This window comes from Myxocyprinus asiaticus, chromosome 5 (genome assembly GCF_019703515.2).
Source record: "Myxocyprinus asiaticus isolate MX2 ecotype Aquarium Trade chromosome 5, UBuf_Myxa_2, whole genome shotgun sequence".
Classification (NCBI taxonomy): Eukaryota; Metazoa; Chordata; class Actinopteri; order Cypriniformes; family Catostomidae; genus Myxocyprinus; species Myxocyprinus asiaticus.
In genome coordinates this window covers 1,397,991-1,412,510 of record NC_059348.1, presented here as the reverse complement: position 1 = coordinate 1,412,510, position 14,520 = coordinate 1,397,991, and the positions used below count along the sequence as shown (strand labels likewise).

Sequence of the window (14,520 nt, the reverse complement as noted above, 5' to 3'; positions counted from 1 at the left end):
TACTCTTCCTTCTGGGATGGCTACAAATCCCTCCCCCGCCCACCATTTGGCAAATCAGACCACTCTTCCATTCTGCTTCTGCCCGCTTACAGGCAGAAACTGAAACAGGAAGCACCCACCCTCAGAACGATCCAGTGCTGGTCGGACCAATCAGACTCTACGCTACAAGACTGTTTTGATCACACGGACTGGGAGATGTTCTGGTCCCCCTCTGATGACGACATCGAGCTTTGTGTTTCATCAGAAAGTGTGTAGAGGATGTCGTTCCAACCAGAACAATACGGATTTACCCGAACCAGAAGCCATGGATTAACAGCGATGTTCGCGCAGCACTTAATGTGCGGACCTCTGCTTTTAATTCCGGGAACGCGGAGGAGCTTAAACAAGCCAGTTATGCCCTCCGAAAAACAGAACAGCAAAACGCCAGTACATGAACAAGATTGAAGGACAGTTTAACACCACCAACTCTAGAAGCACGTGGCAGGGAATTAACATCATCACGGACTTTAAAGTGAATAAAAACTCCACCATGAACGGAGTTCTGCCTCTCTCCCGGATGAGCTAAATACTTTTATGCTCGTTTTGAGGGAAATAACAACGCCATCGCGGAGAGAGCTCTCGCGGCTGAAGCTACAGAGGTTAGTTCACTCTCCGTCTCTGTGGTGGATGTAACCCGATCCTTCCGACGGGTGAATATCCACATAGCCGTGGGTCCAGATGGCATTCCGGGCCGCGTCATCAGAGCGTGCGCGAACCAGCTGGCTGGTGTTTTTACGGACATTTTCAACCTTTCCCTCTCTTTGTCTGTAGTCCCCACATGCTTTAAAATGTCCACCATTGTGCCTGTTCCAAAGCAATCAAAAATCACTTGCTTAAATGACTGGCATCCTGTTGCTCTGACCCCCATCATCAGTAAATGCTTTGAGAGACTAATCAGAGATTACATCTGCTCTGTGCTGCCTCTCTCTCTAGACCCATTGCAGTTTGCTTACCACAACAACCGCTCCACTGATGACCCGCATCAGGACCCGCACCAGCCGACTTCATGATAGCTTCTTCCCCCAAGCAATCAGACTTTTGAACTCTTGATCTCTCACAATCAAAATACATCAGCACTGCACTTTATTACTCTCACTCTTATATCTCACACCGGACTGTTATAAATTATATTATTATTATTATATTATATTCTCTCTTAACAACTGACTATCAACCGACAGCTGAATGTCAATACAGTACAATACTGTACATTCTATATATACTATTTTTTTTTATTGAATAATGTGTATCTATATTGTGTGTATTGTATAATGTGCATTGTATGTTATTAATTGTATATTGTGTTGTGTAATTATGTGTATGTTAGATTTTAAACTGTGTTGTAAATCTGATGTTTATTGTAAATTGTCTCATCACTGTCACGACTGCTATGTTGATCAGAACTGCACCCAAGAATTTTACACACCATTGCACTTGTGTACATGGCTGTGTGACAATAAAAGTGATTTGATTTGAACCCTATAACCCTAACATGACACTTCCAGGAGTGCCAACACAAATATCTCCTGTCATGCACATCGACAAGTGCACGGAGAACAAATGAATGGCCACCGTTTGTGATTAATTTAATCGCGGTAGTCATCTGTTTATTTATTAAAGTTGCTTTTCCACACCATTCAGAATAATAGATGGCAGTCATGAATAAGCCCACAATCCAAAAAAAAAAAAAAAAATAATAATAATTTCTGTGCAAAGGTGTTTTAAATTAAAAATAAATACACAATACTAAGAGAAAAATATAAGTGTGCTTTTTTGGAACACTAACAGCCCAATTCTATAAAATTATTGTTTATACTTTTGAAAGAATGCCGGCAAAATTACTTGTATTAAATAAATTACCAAATGAATAAAGCATTAAATTAAAAAAATAAATTACCCAATTATTATTATTGTTAGGCCTATATATGCCTTTTACTTACACTAACTTAAAGATAGTAGATGAAAAAAGTCTAAATGACATTCATTGTCAGAATGTTCTAGACTTTTTTCAAGACTATAAACTATCAGAACTATTTGTCCAATGCTGAGTTTACTTTCAGAAAACTAACTTTTGAACATTTTAAAACTTTTAAATATTTTAAATCTAAGCCTCTTTACCTCTGATCGCATTTGCTGAGCTTCTTCAGAAAATGTAAATTGCATTATGACGCTAAAATTAATTTTAGATGACAATCAAGTTCAGCTGGTCATTAAAAGTTGCTGGACAAATATGCGGGACATAACGCAGTTGTGATGGCGATGCTTTAGATTAGATGATTGTTCAAAATAGTCTATTGAATATCAGAAATGTATCATATGTTAACCCTGATATTACACCGCATCAATTTCTTTAATAGCTGTGCACACAGCATATAGCCTAAACATCAATGGATGGTCCCTATACTAAGACCGAAAGTTTCCCCCACTACTTGGTGCAGGTTGCCAGCTTGAACAGGGCCATGATGATTCACTTTCGGGTCGGAACAAGTGGCAAATTGCGAAAGGCGCAACATCAGGACCAATATTACAGTCCAATCAGAAGCGCAACTGCTCCCTTGTGATTGCAGTCCCTCATCTTCTGATTGCATTTATTTGTGAAATTAAAATGACAGTAAGCTGGCTAATTTCAATGAATTTTCTCAATACTCTCCCCATTTAGGGACATCTGGGAGGCGAAAGATACACAATTAGCGATAAACACACATTTCTGTATGGAAACGGCTTAAGGGCAGATTTCTTTTGCGACAAAGTGTTTTTTTAGGCATGACATCATCACGCACACCATTTTTATCAATAAAAGGCCATTTGAATGGAAACAGGCAAATTTCCCAAACTTTTTTATGCATTTTCACTTTGTCGATAACAAAATAGTGAAAAGTGGATGGAAACTAGGCTATTGACTGCTGAGTACAACTGTATCAGCAGTTAAATGAATATGATCAAAATGCAAGTGCTAACAATTAGATGCATTTAGAAAAATGAACAAAACCTGTCATTCACTTCAGAAACTGTACTCTCCTCCATCATGTTGAAAGTTTAGGACTCCTCCTTTCTCGCAAACTCGGGTATCAAAATTAGCTCTGAGTTTCCCAGTCATAATTAAGAATTGAGGGGTCATTCATGTACAACTTCCTAGTGGGAAACTTGTATTTACAATAATTCTGATGGCATGTGAAGGCAGCATAAGAGCAATAAGCTAAACTGTAAGGCACCTCCCCAACATCTCCCAGAGAATGGCCTTCCATGTAGATGAACACTGTGTCAAAACACTGTGAACATCTAAATGCTTTCTACAGAATACACAGATGAAATGAGCTTCATGTGGCAATTTACAGGAAAGATTAAACATCTCCATAATGAATTAGGTGGCAACAGGGAATTATTTGCATGAAATAACAAACATTCAGCAGCTATATTAAAAGTGATGAGCCTGTTTTGAATTAACAAATCAATTAAATTAATAGATCAGGCCAACTGGCTTGGAATCCATGGCCCAGAATAAGTTGTCTGACCTGTTTTGAGTGCTTAATACAGTTATGTTCACACACAGCACGGTTATTTACGAGTGACAACCGCATTCTCAGCAAACCTGTGCTGTGTGAACTGAATCATACTGGTCTGTCACGTCATAATGGCATATCATTTTAGTGTTCATTAAATAGCTCATTTGATTAATTTCTGCAAATAAAGCAGGAATACCGCTATAGGTATGACGTGATTATACGGTTTCATTCTTAACCACGATTACAAATGTCAAGTTTAATTTAACTGTAAGAATGTAGAACTCTTATAGCACACGTGCGTCATGAAATGTGTTTAAGAGTGTATCATCCGGAAAGTGTTGCATTCAAATTAACATCTGCTAAACATCTTAAAAAGATCAGATTTACACACAGTCTGAATCATAAACGTCTTGAAGACATCTGCTGAATGTCTTATAATTTCATAATAGAATGTACATTAATTATTCTGTTAAAACTCATTATTTGAGCAATAATGCTGTTTTTATGGTCGTTTTATGGTGTTATGTCATCGTCATGGCAACGAAATTGGAAAATTGTCTATAACTTTACACAGATGTGGTTAGTAAATGATTTAATCACAGTAAAATCATGTTAACACACATATTGTTTATGTCTTGTGTCTATACTTTTGAAACAGTGAGTATTTTAATGTTTACAGATTGACCCCATTGACTTCCATTGTAAGTGTCTCACTGGGTCACTTTTAAAATGAATGGGAAAAATTGGACTGCACAACGGTCAACGGATGTAGAAAAGGAAGTTCCGCCTTACACGTAAAAGAGCCAATCACCTTTTAGATACAGACATCGCCTGTCATTCAACTCGAGAACGCGCATGCACATTAGCTATAAAAGCTGGGAATTTTCTTTTTTTTTGTCTTTTTTTTTTTTTTTGCGTAATCTGAGGTAAAGAAGCACCATTTGTGATACCAGTGTTGTCAGATTTTACTGCTGATTTGAAATATGATCTTTGATCGTAATATTGACCCACCGTTTTGGAGATGTTGGTCTTTCTCCATTCAAGTAGATAGGAGCTGCACTTTCATGACTAGAAATAGCTGCCCGGGGTTTTTCCAGAGATGGCCACAGAGTGGCCTGACTTGCCTGAAGAGACTTTGTTGTAACCCAGATTTTTGCTTTTTATATATATAAAGAAAAGGAAGGAGAGTCGAGATTTATTTAGGTGGTAATCAATATTGCCACAATCAATGCCTCAAATGCTGTCGATTGAACTGAACTTGTATTGAATGACTTTATGAATGAAGAATGGAAACCAACCTCTTTGTTCTTCAGTATCTTCATTTTTCACTCCGCATGTTTCTGGATCGCCCATGTCCACAATCTCCACTTTAATAACCTCCATCTTTACAATACGTATATGACGCAAATGTCTATTTTAACAACTGGAGTTATTATCCCTGCTTGTTTGAAACGGCTCTTCGTCACGCTAATTATTGCTCGCACGCTTCTACTACGTCAAAGTTTTTTTGAGTGAAGTTTGTCAGCATTAATACTATCACAACATCACATTCCTTTGTCACCTTGCCGAAATGACCAAAAATCCGTCGTCAATAAAACCCTTCCCCTTTCCTTTGCTTTCTCGTCGTCTTTTTCTTCTTTTGTGTTTTCAGCAGTTGGCAAACCAGCTTTTGGTGCTTTACCGCCACCAACTGAACTACAGTTTGTACAATGATCGTTTTTTCCCCCCTTTTCTTTTAGACATTTGAAATAATATCTTACTCTACAAGTAAATTACTGTTTTTTTTTTTTTTTTTTTTTTAATCACGTTCTCTAATTTTCTGCTAGGTTTCTTGGTAGGGGACAATGTTAAATTGTGTTACCATGAATTTTTTTCTTTACAGGAAACTACTGACAATTAAAAAGTGGATATTTGTAGAAATATCAGCATTAAATTCTCACACCTTGTAGTGTCATGACCATAAACATAAATCTAATAATGGCTAAATGTTCTGTAAAACCGTCAACTTTGATCATGAGGGCCTGCATGATTTAATCTGAGGGTACTTGCCAAATACACTATATTGCCAAAAGTATTCGCTCACCCATCCAAATAATTGAATTCAGGTGTTCCAATCACTTCCATGGCCACAGGTGTATAAAATGAAGCACCTAGGCATGCAGACTGCTTCTACAAACATTTGTGAAAGAATGGGCCGCTCTCAGGAGCTCAGTGAATTCCAGCGTGGTATTGTGATAGGATGCCACCTGTGCAACAAGTCCAGTCGTGAAATTTCCTCGCTACTAAATATTCCACAGTCAACTGTCAGTGGTATTATAACAAAGTGGAAGCAATTGGGAATGACAGCAACTCAGCCACGAAGTGGTAGGCCACGTAAAATGACAGAGCGGGGTCAGCGGATGCTGAGGCGCATAGTGCGCAGAGGTCGCCAACTTTCTGCAGAGTCAATCGCTACAGACCTCCAAAGTTCATGTGGCCTTCAGATTAGCTCAAGAACAGCGCATAGAGAGCTTCATGGAATGGGTTTCCATGGCCGAGCAGCTGCATCCAAGCCATACATCACCAAGTGCAATGCAAAGCGTCGGATGCAGTGGTGTAAAGCATGCCGCCACTGGACTCTAGAGCAGTGGAGACGCGTTCTCTGGAGTGACGAATCACGCTTCTCCATCTGGCAATCTGATGGACGAGTCTGGGTTTGGTGGTTGCCAGGAGAACGGTACTTGTCTGACTGCATTGTGCCAACTGTGAAGTTTGGTGGAGGGGGGATTATGGTGTGGGGTTGTTTTTCAGGAGCTGGGCTTGGCCCCTTAGTTCCAGTGAAAGGAACTCTGAATGCTTCAGCATACCGAGAGATTTTGGACAATTCCATGCTCCCAACTTTGTAGGAACAGTTTGGGGATGGCCACTTCCTGTTCCAACATGACTGCGCACCAGTGCACAAAGCATGGTCCATAAAGACATGGATGAGCGAGTTTGGTGTGGAAGAACTTGACTGGCCTGCACAGAGTCCTGACCTCAACTCGACAGAGCACCTTTGGGATGAATTAGAGCGAAGACTGCGAGCCAGGCCTTCTCATCCAACATCAGTGTCTGACCTCACAAATGCGCTTCTGGAAGAATGGTCAAAAATTCCCATAAACGCACTCCTAAACCTTGTGGAAAGCCTTCCCAGAAGAGTTGAAGCTGTTATAGCTGCAAAGGGTGGGCCGACGTCATATTAAACCCTATGGATTAAGAATGGGATGTCACTTAAGTTCATATGCGTCTAAAGGCAGATGAGCGAATACTTTTGGCAATATAGTGTATCTGCCTAGAGGTCTGCACGGGCCTTAAAATGAAACCAGAACCTGAAACCGTCAGATTTTAAGCCTGACTAATCGCTTACTATCTAATTTCTTCTCCTAGTATAGCTGTGTTTTATGTAAGCATATAGGCAACAGTCGTAACAGTACTGAAACTGTAAACATACACAGTTTTAACAAGACACAGCAGCCCCTCAGTACACTAGATCAGAAGGGGGAAAAAGTACTGCCTTACCATTTATTTGCTGATACTTCACCTGGTGCAGAACCATCTGGAATAATATGAAAAAATGTAACAGTCCCCTATTGGTGCAGAACAATCTGGAATAATATGAAACACTGCAACAGTCCCCTCTGTTCAGCCTGAACTTGTTTAGAGTGATGAATCTTTGTGACAACTGCGCTAAAAACAATCTAAACTCAGCGCAAAGAATGAAACAGAGCGCAGGTGTCTCAACATGCGTTTTTTTTTTTACTTGACATGGTGTTTAAAATGTGCCGGTCCTGCACAAGACACTGTGCAAATGTCAAAGATATTTGTCCAGCAAGTGTTTAAACAATGGGAAAACAGAACAGAGGTGCGCAAAAACACATTCGGTGTGAATGGCCCCTAACTCATCCATTTGCGTGTCTGTGAGTGAGAGCACGTGCGCAAAACAAGATTGGTAGGCCTGTTTATTTTTTCATTAATTATAAATCTGAACCCAACCCAAAACCTGTGGGGTTGCAGACCTCTAAATCTGCTTAATAAACCTTATATCTAGGGGGTTCGGGGACATGCTCCCCCATGAGATTTTTTTTGTTGCAAAAAACATCAAAGCGTTCAATTCTGGTGACTGTGAGATAAGCATTTGTTTTATTTTCTCGAGTATGAGTAGTTTCATTAACTACTGGCTAAAGCATTTCTTCCAGTAACCATTCAGACAGACACGTTTTCGTGCTAAAAAAGCAAAACACACCACAACGAATAGAGCAGAACGCAGGTGTCTCAAGAAGCGTTTTTATCAGTTCTTTTTAACTTGACACAGCATCTAAAAATGCAGCGCTCCTGAGATGTTAAAAACAGTGAAATGTGACGCAGTTGTCAAAAGACATCCGTCTAGGGAATGTTTACATGAAAAACAATTGAAAAACACATTCAGTTTGAACAGCCCCTTGTTCACATGACACAGCACTAGCTGAAGTTTCTCAGAGTTACTTCTCAAAAAGACAGCCTTTTGTTTCAGTTGACTGTTGGTAAATTTCCACTGTATCCAGCACTGTATTCGTAAATATCCCGATGTTTTACTGTGTGAGAAACCGCTCCAAATGATTCAGCGTGAGAGCACTCTGAACGAATCGCAAGCCCATTTGCTCAATTCACTGAAAAGAACCGACACAAAAGTATTATTCATTCACAGACTGGGCATTGCTAGTTCTTTTAAATAGCCAATAGAAATACAGGACACATTTCATGAGTGATGAAATATTCTGAGAGTAAATATTTTTCAGGTCAGTCGGTGCGCTCATGGTATGTACAGTGCGTACGGCCGTACAGCTGCAGGCACCACTGACTTTGATCAAGGCATATAGCTACTGTAGAACCAACTGTGACAAGGAGGAGGGTGTGGCCAGGCAGTGGGGACACGTGCCCCGTGCTGAATTGTCCTAATCAGCCCGTGGGGGGGATAAAGATGAGCCGGAGGCGCCAGTTCAAGAGAGAGACAAACACAGCTGCCGTTGGGAAGTGGAGGAACTGCTGCCATCTGCCAGGAAGGGGAGGAGCCGTTACCGTCTGCCAGGGGTCAGAGGACTCGCTGCCGTCCACCAGAGGAGGAGCGGCTGTCATCCGCTAGAGGGCGGAGGAGTGGCTGAGGACCAGGCGACAGCGTGTCCAGGGACCGGCGAGCAAGTTTTTCTCTCTCTCTCATCTCTCTGTCTCTCCCCCTCCCGTCCTTCCCCTCATATCTCCCAGGGCTCCAGAGAGGCGGGGAAGACCTGCCGGCAGAAAGACGGCCAGAAGGGCAACACCTCCCCTCCAGGAAGGGAGTACATCACGCCGGAGGTTTCCCTGGCCTTAATCAGGCGGTGGAGCAGTGTAACAAGGAGGAGGGCGTGGCCGGGCCGTGAGGACACACCCCAGCGCTGAATTGTCCTAATCAGCCGGAAGGTGGATAAAGACGAGCCGGAGGCACCATTTCGAGAGAGAGAGAGACATGCGGCCGCTGTGTGTCTGTGTGTTTATGTTTGTTTAAGTTGATTTATGTCATTAAAGTTATGTTGACTGTTCTGCCGGTTCCCGCTTCCTCCTTGCCCATCCTGAACTGCGTTACACAAACATTTATTGAATTTTCTTAATTCAGTTTGAGATGGCACAATGCAACTTCTTAACAGTTCAAGAAACACTTTGTCTGATAGAATGTTTATAATTACTTAGTTTACCATTATTAACAAATGTTTAAGCACTGGAACTGTCCCTGAATGCCTCAAACTCACTACGGTGACACCTTTCCTTAAGAAACCTAATCTTGATCCCAACCAATTTAGCGAATTTTAGACCAATTTCAAATCTGCCTTTTATCTCAAAAATCTCAACAAAAAAAAAAAAGTGGTTGTAACACAATTACAGTCGTATTTGAGCACTAATTCCATCAATGAAATTTTCCAGTTTGGTTTCAAAAAGCTCCACTGTACAGAATCTGCTTTACTAAGAATAATGTTATGCAGATGACACCCAAATCTATTTACCTCTAAAGCATAATGACAAAAATGCCCAAGCCACTACTAGCCTGTCTAAAGGAACTGAAAGCATGGTTGACTTAATTTTTTTTTAATTTTGAATGAGAACAAAGCAGAAGTTATTTTGTAATTCCCAGAACTGCAGCAGCAACTAGAAAAAAAATTCAATAAAAGATCTATTTATATATTTAGAGAAGAAATTATGAACAAAGTACAAAATAGCACAAGTAGATACAGTAATCTTTGTACTGATGAACTCTTTAAAGGGGACCTATTATGCAAAATTCACTTTTACATGGTATTTGAACATAAATGTGAGTCAGCAGTGTGTGTACATAACCACCCTACAATGTTAAAAGTACACCCACTCTTATATTTTCTTATATTTCTATTAATCTAAAACAGTGTCTCAAAGTGATTGGTTTTCGTATCCGCTCTAAAGTGACGTCACGTTAGAGCAGGCCACGCCCACGACTGGTGACGGACTCCACCCTATTATCATAGATCCTCCCATGAGTGATCGACACACAGTCCGCCATTGTTTTCCGTGCTGGAGCACCTACGGTGAGAAGAATAATGTCTCTGCTTCATAAAGCGTCATAAGTGTTCTGTTGTTGGCTGTAAAAGTGAATATAAGAGTCTTCATGTACTCCCAGCATCAGAGCCACTGTAGACGCAGTGGATAAGTTTTGTTTTTGAAGCAAATGTGCCCCAAAACATACCAAAATTCGTGTATGTTTGAGCAAATCATTTTACACCGGACTGCTATGTGAATGAAGGTCAGTATAAAGCAGGATTTTCCAAAAATGTTATTCTTAAGCATGGATCAGTACCAACTGATCGTGTTCCAGCTTTATATCCTGAAGATGTAAGTATCGCACTTTATATTTTGTGAATGTTTGCAAATCGCCTTTCCGAATGTGCTCGTTAGTGGATTCCATGGCTAATGCAGCTAAAGTTACCATTGTCTCTGACTGTATTCATGGAGACCAGAGCTATGTCGTTATAGCTTGTTTGCACATGACGTCACGTCACTGCGTTGCTGTGGCGTGAAATGCAGATGGAGGGTAGGAAGTGATTTTCTACATAAGAAGCACTATCACAAACTCAAAATGCCACAGTGTCAGTCATATTGGTTCTGATTTGTTGTTGCTGTAGTATCTGAAGCACGAGCTGTAAAGGCACAGCCCTTTTCCAGAAAGGGGGCGGGGAGCATCAGCTCATTTGCATTTTTTGACACACACGAAAACAGCGTGTTTTTGATTCCACCCAAAAAGAGGCATTTACAACATGGTATAATAAATGATCCGTGGGGTATATTGAGCTGAAACTTCACAGACACATTCTGGGGACACCTGAGACTTATATTACATCTTGTAAAATGGGGCATAATAGGTCTCCTTTAAAACTCACCAGCTTTATAGAAATCATGCCTTAATACCTTTGAGCCCCCAAAGATGAATGTGGCCAGAAAAAAATAAGAAAAATCAAATCCTTAAAATGTTTAGTTAGTGACGAGAGGACCCAGACTCAGCTGGGGATGCCCATCCTCCTCTGGCTTAAATCTAATTACTAATGTAAAGTAAACTACAGTATTACTACAGAGTTGAGATACATTGAAAACCGTTTCTATTATCAAATTAAATGTTTTTCCTGATCATTAAATAGCTCATTTGATTAATTTCTGCAAATAAAGCAGGAATACCGCTATAGGTATGACGTGATTATACGGTTTCATTCTTAACCACGATTAAAAACGTCAAGTTTAATTTAACTGTAAGAATGTAGAACTCTTATAGCACACGTGCGTCATGAAATGTGTTTAAGAGTGTATCATCCGGAAAGTGTTGCATTCAAATTAACATCTGCTAAACATCTTAAAAAGATCAGATTTACACACAGTCTGAATCATAAACGTCTTGAAGACATCTGCTGAATGTCTTATAGAGATCCAAGAAAAAATATGTCTTCCAGACGTAAACACACACATCAAACAGACATCTGGGTGATGTGCGTGAGCTTTCAGGGAATCTACGGTTAAATCCTGTGAAAAGTTTTATTTACACTGGGCAAAAATATTATAAATATATAAAAGAGTTTTTCGGTGTAAACTTAAAAGCGACTTAAATCGGCTGTTTGGGAGCATTTGATTGACTGAGGGTTACTGGAGATGACGGATATAATAAAGACAATCACAGAAGTCATAAAAAGGTATACTTCCAACAACTGGGACAGAATGTTCCACTAGTCATCAGATTTTAAATCGCCTTCTGTAAGCAATGTTTGTGTTATTATTATGCATAGTCCACAGGTTTATTTGTGAAGTGTTGTGGACAGATTTAAGGACAGTATTTTTATGGAGTCTGTTGCTGATTCTTGATGGTGGGTGTCTGACAGACAACACTGCAGAAGAAAAAACTGTTATATGTCCTGAACAATTTGTTGCGCACACACAATATTCTTATAGATCTACACTTCTGAAGTAACTCAAAGCGCTCTGGTAACAATGAAGTGAATCATTCTGTGCCTGGGATGCAAATAAGCGGTGTTGTGCCCTACATTGCCAAATGAACATCGGAGCGTCTCTTATATTTTGAGTATTTATCAGTTTTCCTATTGTATGGCTGCACTTAAGAGTCCAGATATCCCTAAGAAACGTGTCCACTAACAGTTCAATTGTGATGGAAACTGGGAAAAACTGGACATATTACACTGATGACTGTGACAACTCTGGACAATGCTTTGATTTATGAGTCAGTAGAGTTCCTGACGTGGTGAAGCTCATTCCACATGAAAGGCAGGGGTACGGCTTCACTCCGGTGTGCACTCGCTCATGCGATTTCTGCATTCCTAAATGAGTGAAACTCTTTTCACTGTGGGAGCGCTTTTGAGGCTTCTCACCAGTATGTGTTTTCTGGTGCTCTTTTAAACTTCTAAGCCATGAATAACTTTTGCCACACAAAGAACACACGTGGGGCCTCTCATCTGCATGCATTTTCAGGTGTTTTTTGAGATACGCTGCCTCGGCGAAACTCTTGCCACACTCAGAACACTGGTGTAATTTCTCTCCCGTATGAGTTTTCAGATGACTTCGTAGGTTTCCTTGATGTATGAAACTCTTCCCACACTGATGGCACGTGCAAGGCCTCTCTCCGGTGTGAATTCTTGTGTGAATCTTCAGATGTCCAATTTGTTTGAAACTCTTTCCACACTGATCACATGTGTAAGGCTTCTCTCCGGTGTGAATCCGCATGTGATTCTTCAGGTTTTCTTTATGTATGAAAGTCTTGTCACACTGAGGGCAGACGAAAGGCCTCTCGCCAGTGTGAATTCTCATGTGGATCTTAAGGTTTCCTTTTTGAATGAAAGTCTTCCCACACTGAGGACACGTGAAAGGCCTCTCTCCGGTGTGAATTCTGAAGTGATCCATCAGGTGGTCTCTACATGTGAAACTCTTTTCACATTGAGGGCAGCAAAAAGGCTTTCTGGGTTCTCTTCTTATCTGTGAGAAGCCAGTCTGTGAGCTACTTGAAGAGGTTTCTCTAGTTGTGACATTATGAGGTTCCTGATCCTGATGTTCCTCCTCCACTTCATTTGGTTCTTCATTTTCCCCTTCCATCAGGTCTAAAATGAACATAGCAAAATTCCCAAAATTAAACTCAAGAGGTACAATGGTGAAATGAATGGAAATAAAAGTGATGGCAGAAATCAAATCTTGTTTGAAGTTATGATCAAGATTTTTCCTCTAGCAGTCCCTGTAGTATTTAACTACATTATTTCACAGCTTTTATTATTTTATAGGCCACTAAATCTGGTAAACTGCCAGAATCGTTTGTTCCTCAGTGGTTTTTAAAGGAATGTGCAGGGTTCAATACAAGTTAAGCTCAATCGACAGCATTTGTGGCATAATTTTGATTACCACAAAAATTAATTGACTTGTCCCTCCTTTTCTTTATAAAAAAAAAAAAAAAAAAAAAGTTACAATGAGACATTTACAATGAAAGTGAATATAGACTATATTTAGAAGTTATAAAGACAGAAATATGAAGCTTATAATTTCATAAAAGCACTTATATTCATTCTTCAGTTAAAACTCATGTATTATTTGAGCAATAATGCTGTTTTTATGGTCGTTTTAGGGTTTACAGTGTTATGTTGTCGTCATGGCAACGAAGTTGTAAAATTGGCTATAACATTCCACAGATGCGGTTAGTAAGTGATTTTATCACACTAAAATCATGTTTACACATATTGTTTACGTCTTGTGTCTATATTTTTGAAACAGTATTTTAACGTCCAAAAATTGGCCCCCATTCACTTCCATTGTAAGTGCCTTATTGTGACCCAGATTTTGGCTTTTTTTTTTTTTTTTTAAGAAAAGGAAGTACGAGTCCAAATTAATTTGTGTGGTAATCAATATTATGCAACAAATGCTGTCGATTGAGCTCAACTTGTATTGAACCAGGAATAATCCTTAAAATTTTTATAACTAAAGCCATTAAATCGGAATAAACTGCCGGAATCGTTCAAGTTCCTCAGCAGTCATTAATGAAAAATTAATGCACACCAACCTCTTTGTTCTTCAGTATCTTCATTTTTCACTCCGCATGTTTCTGGATCGCCCATGTCCACAGTCTCCACTTTAATAACCTCCATCTTTACAATACGTATATGACGCAAATGTCTATTTTAACAACTGGAGTTATTATCCCTGCTTGTTTGAAACGGCTCTTCGTCAAGCTAATTATTGCTCGCACGCTTCTACTACGTCAAAGTTCTTTTGAGTGAAGTTTGTCAGCATTAATACTATCACAACATCACATTCCTTTGTCGCCTTGCCGAAATGACCAAAAATCCGTCGTCAATAAAACCCTTCCCCTTTCCTTTGCTTTCTCGTCGTCTTTTTCTTCTTTTGTGTTTTCAGCAGTTGGCAAACCAGCTTTTGGTGATTTACCGCC

General features: G+C 39.9%; 1 protein-coding gene across 6 annotated transcripts in view; it reads right to left on the bottom strand.

The window, feature by feature from the left end:
- LOC127440859 (gastrula zinc finger protein XlCGF49.1-like) overlaps positions 1 to 14,520 on the bottom strand; it is a 61,090-nt gene that overhangs the window by 14,091 nt on the left and 32,479 nt on the right. Inside the window, exons 1-2 of one of the 6 annotated variants that reach the window (XM_051697872.1) lie at positions 14,134 to 14,195; positions 4,554 to 4,698 (exon numbers count right to left, since the gene is read on the bottom strand). In XM_051697872.1, coding sequence (XP_051553832.1) covers positions 4,554 to 4,581 — 28 coding nt within the window. In that variant the 5' untranslated portion in view covers positions 4,582 to 4,698; positions 14,134 to 14,195. Of the gene's footprint in view, positions 1 to 4,553; positions 4,699 to 4,840; positions 5,353 to 7,399; positions 13,187 to 14,133; positions 14,453 to 14,520 lie in introns of those variants that run through there. The other 5 variants (XM_051697870.1, XM_051697867.1, XM_051697871.1 and 2 more) reach the window with 5 other exon arrangements.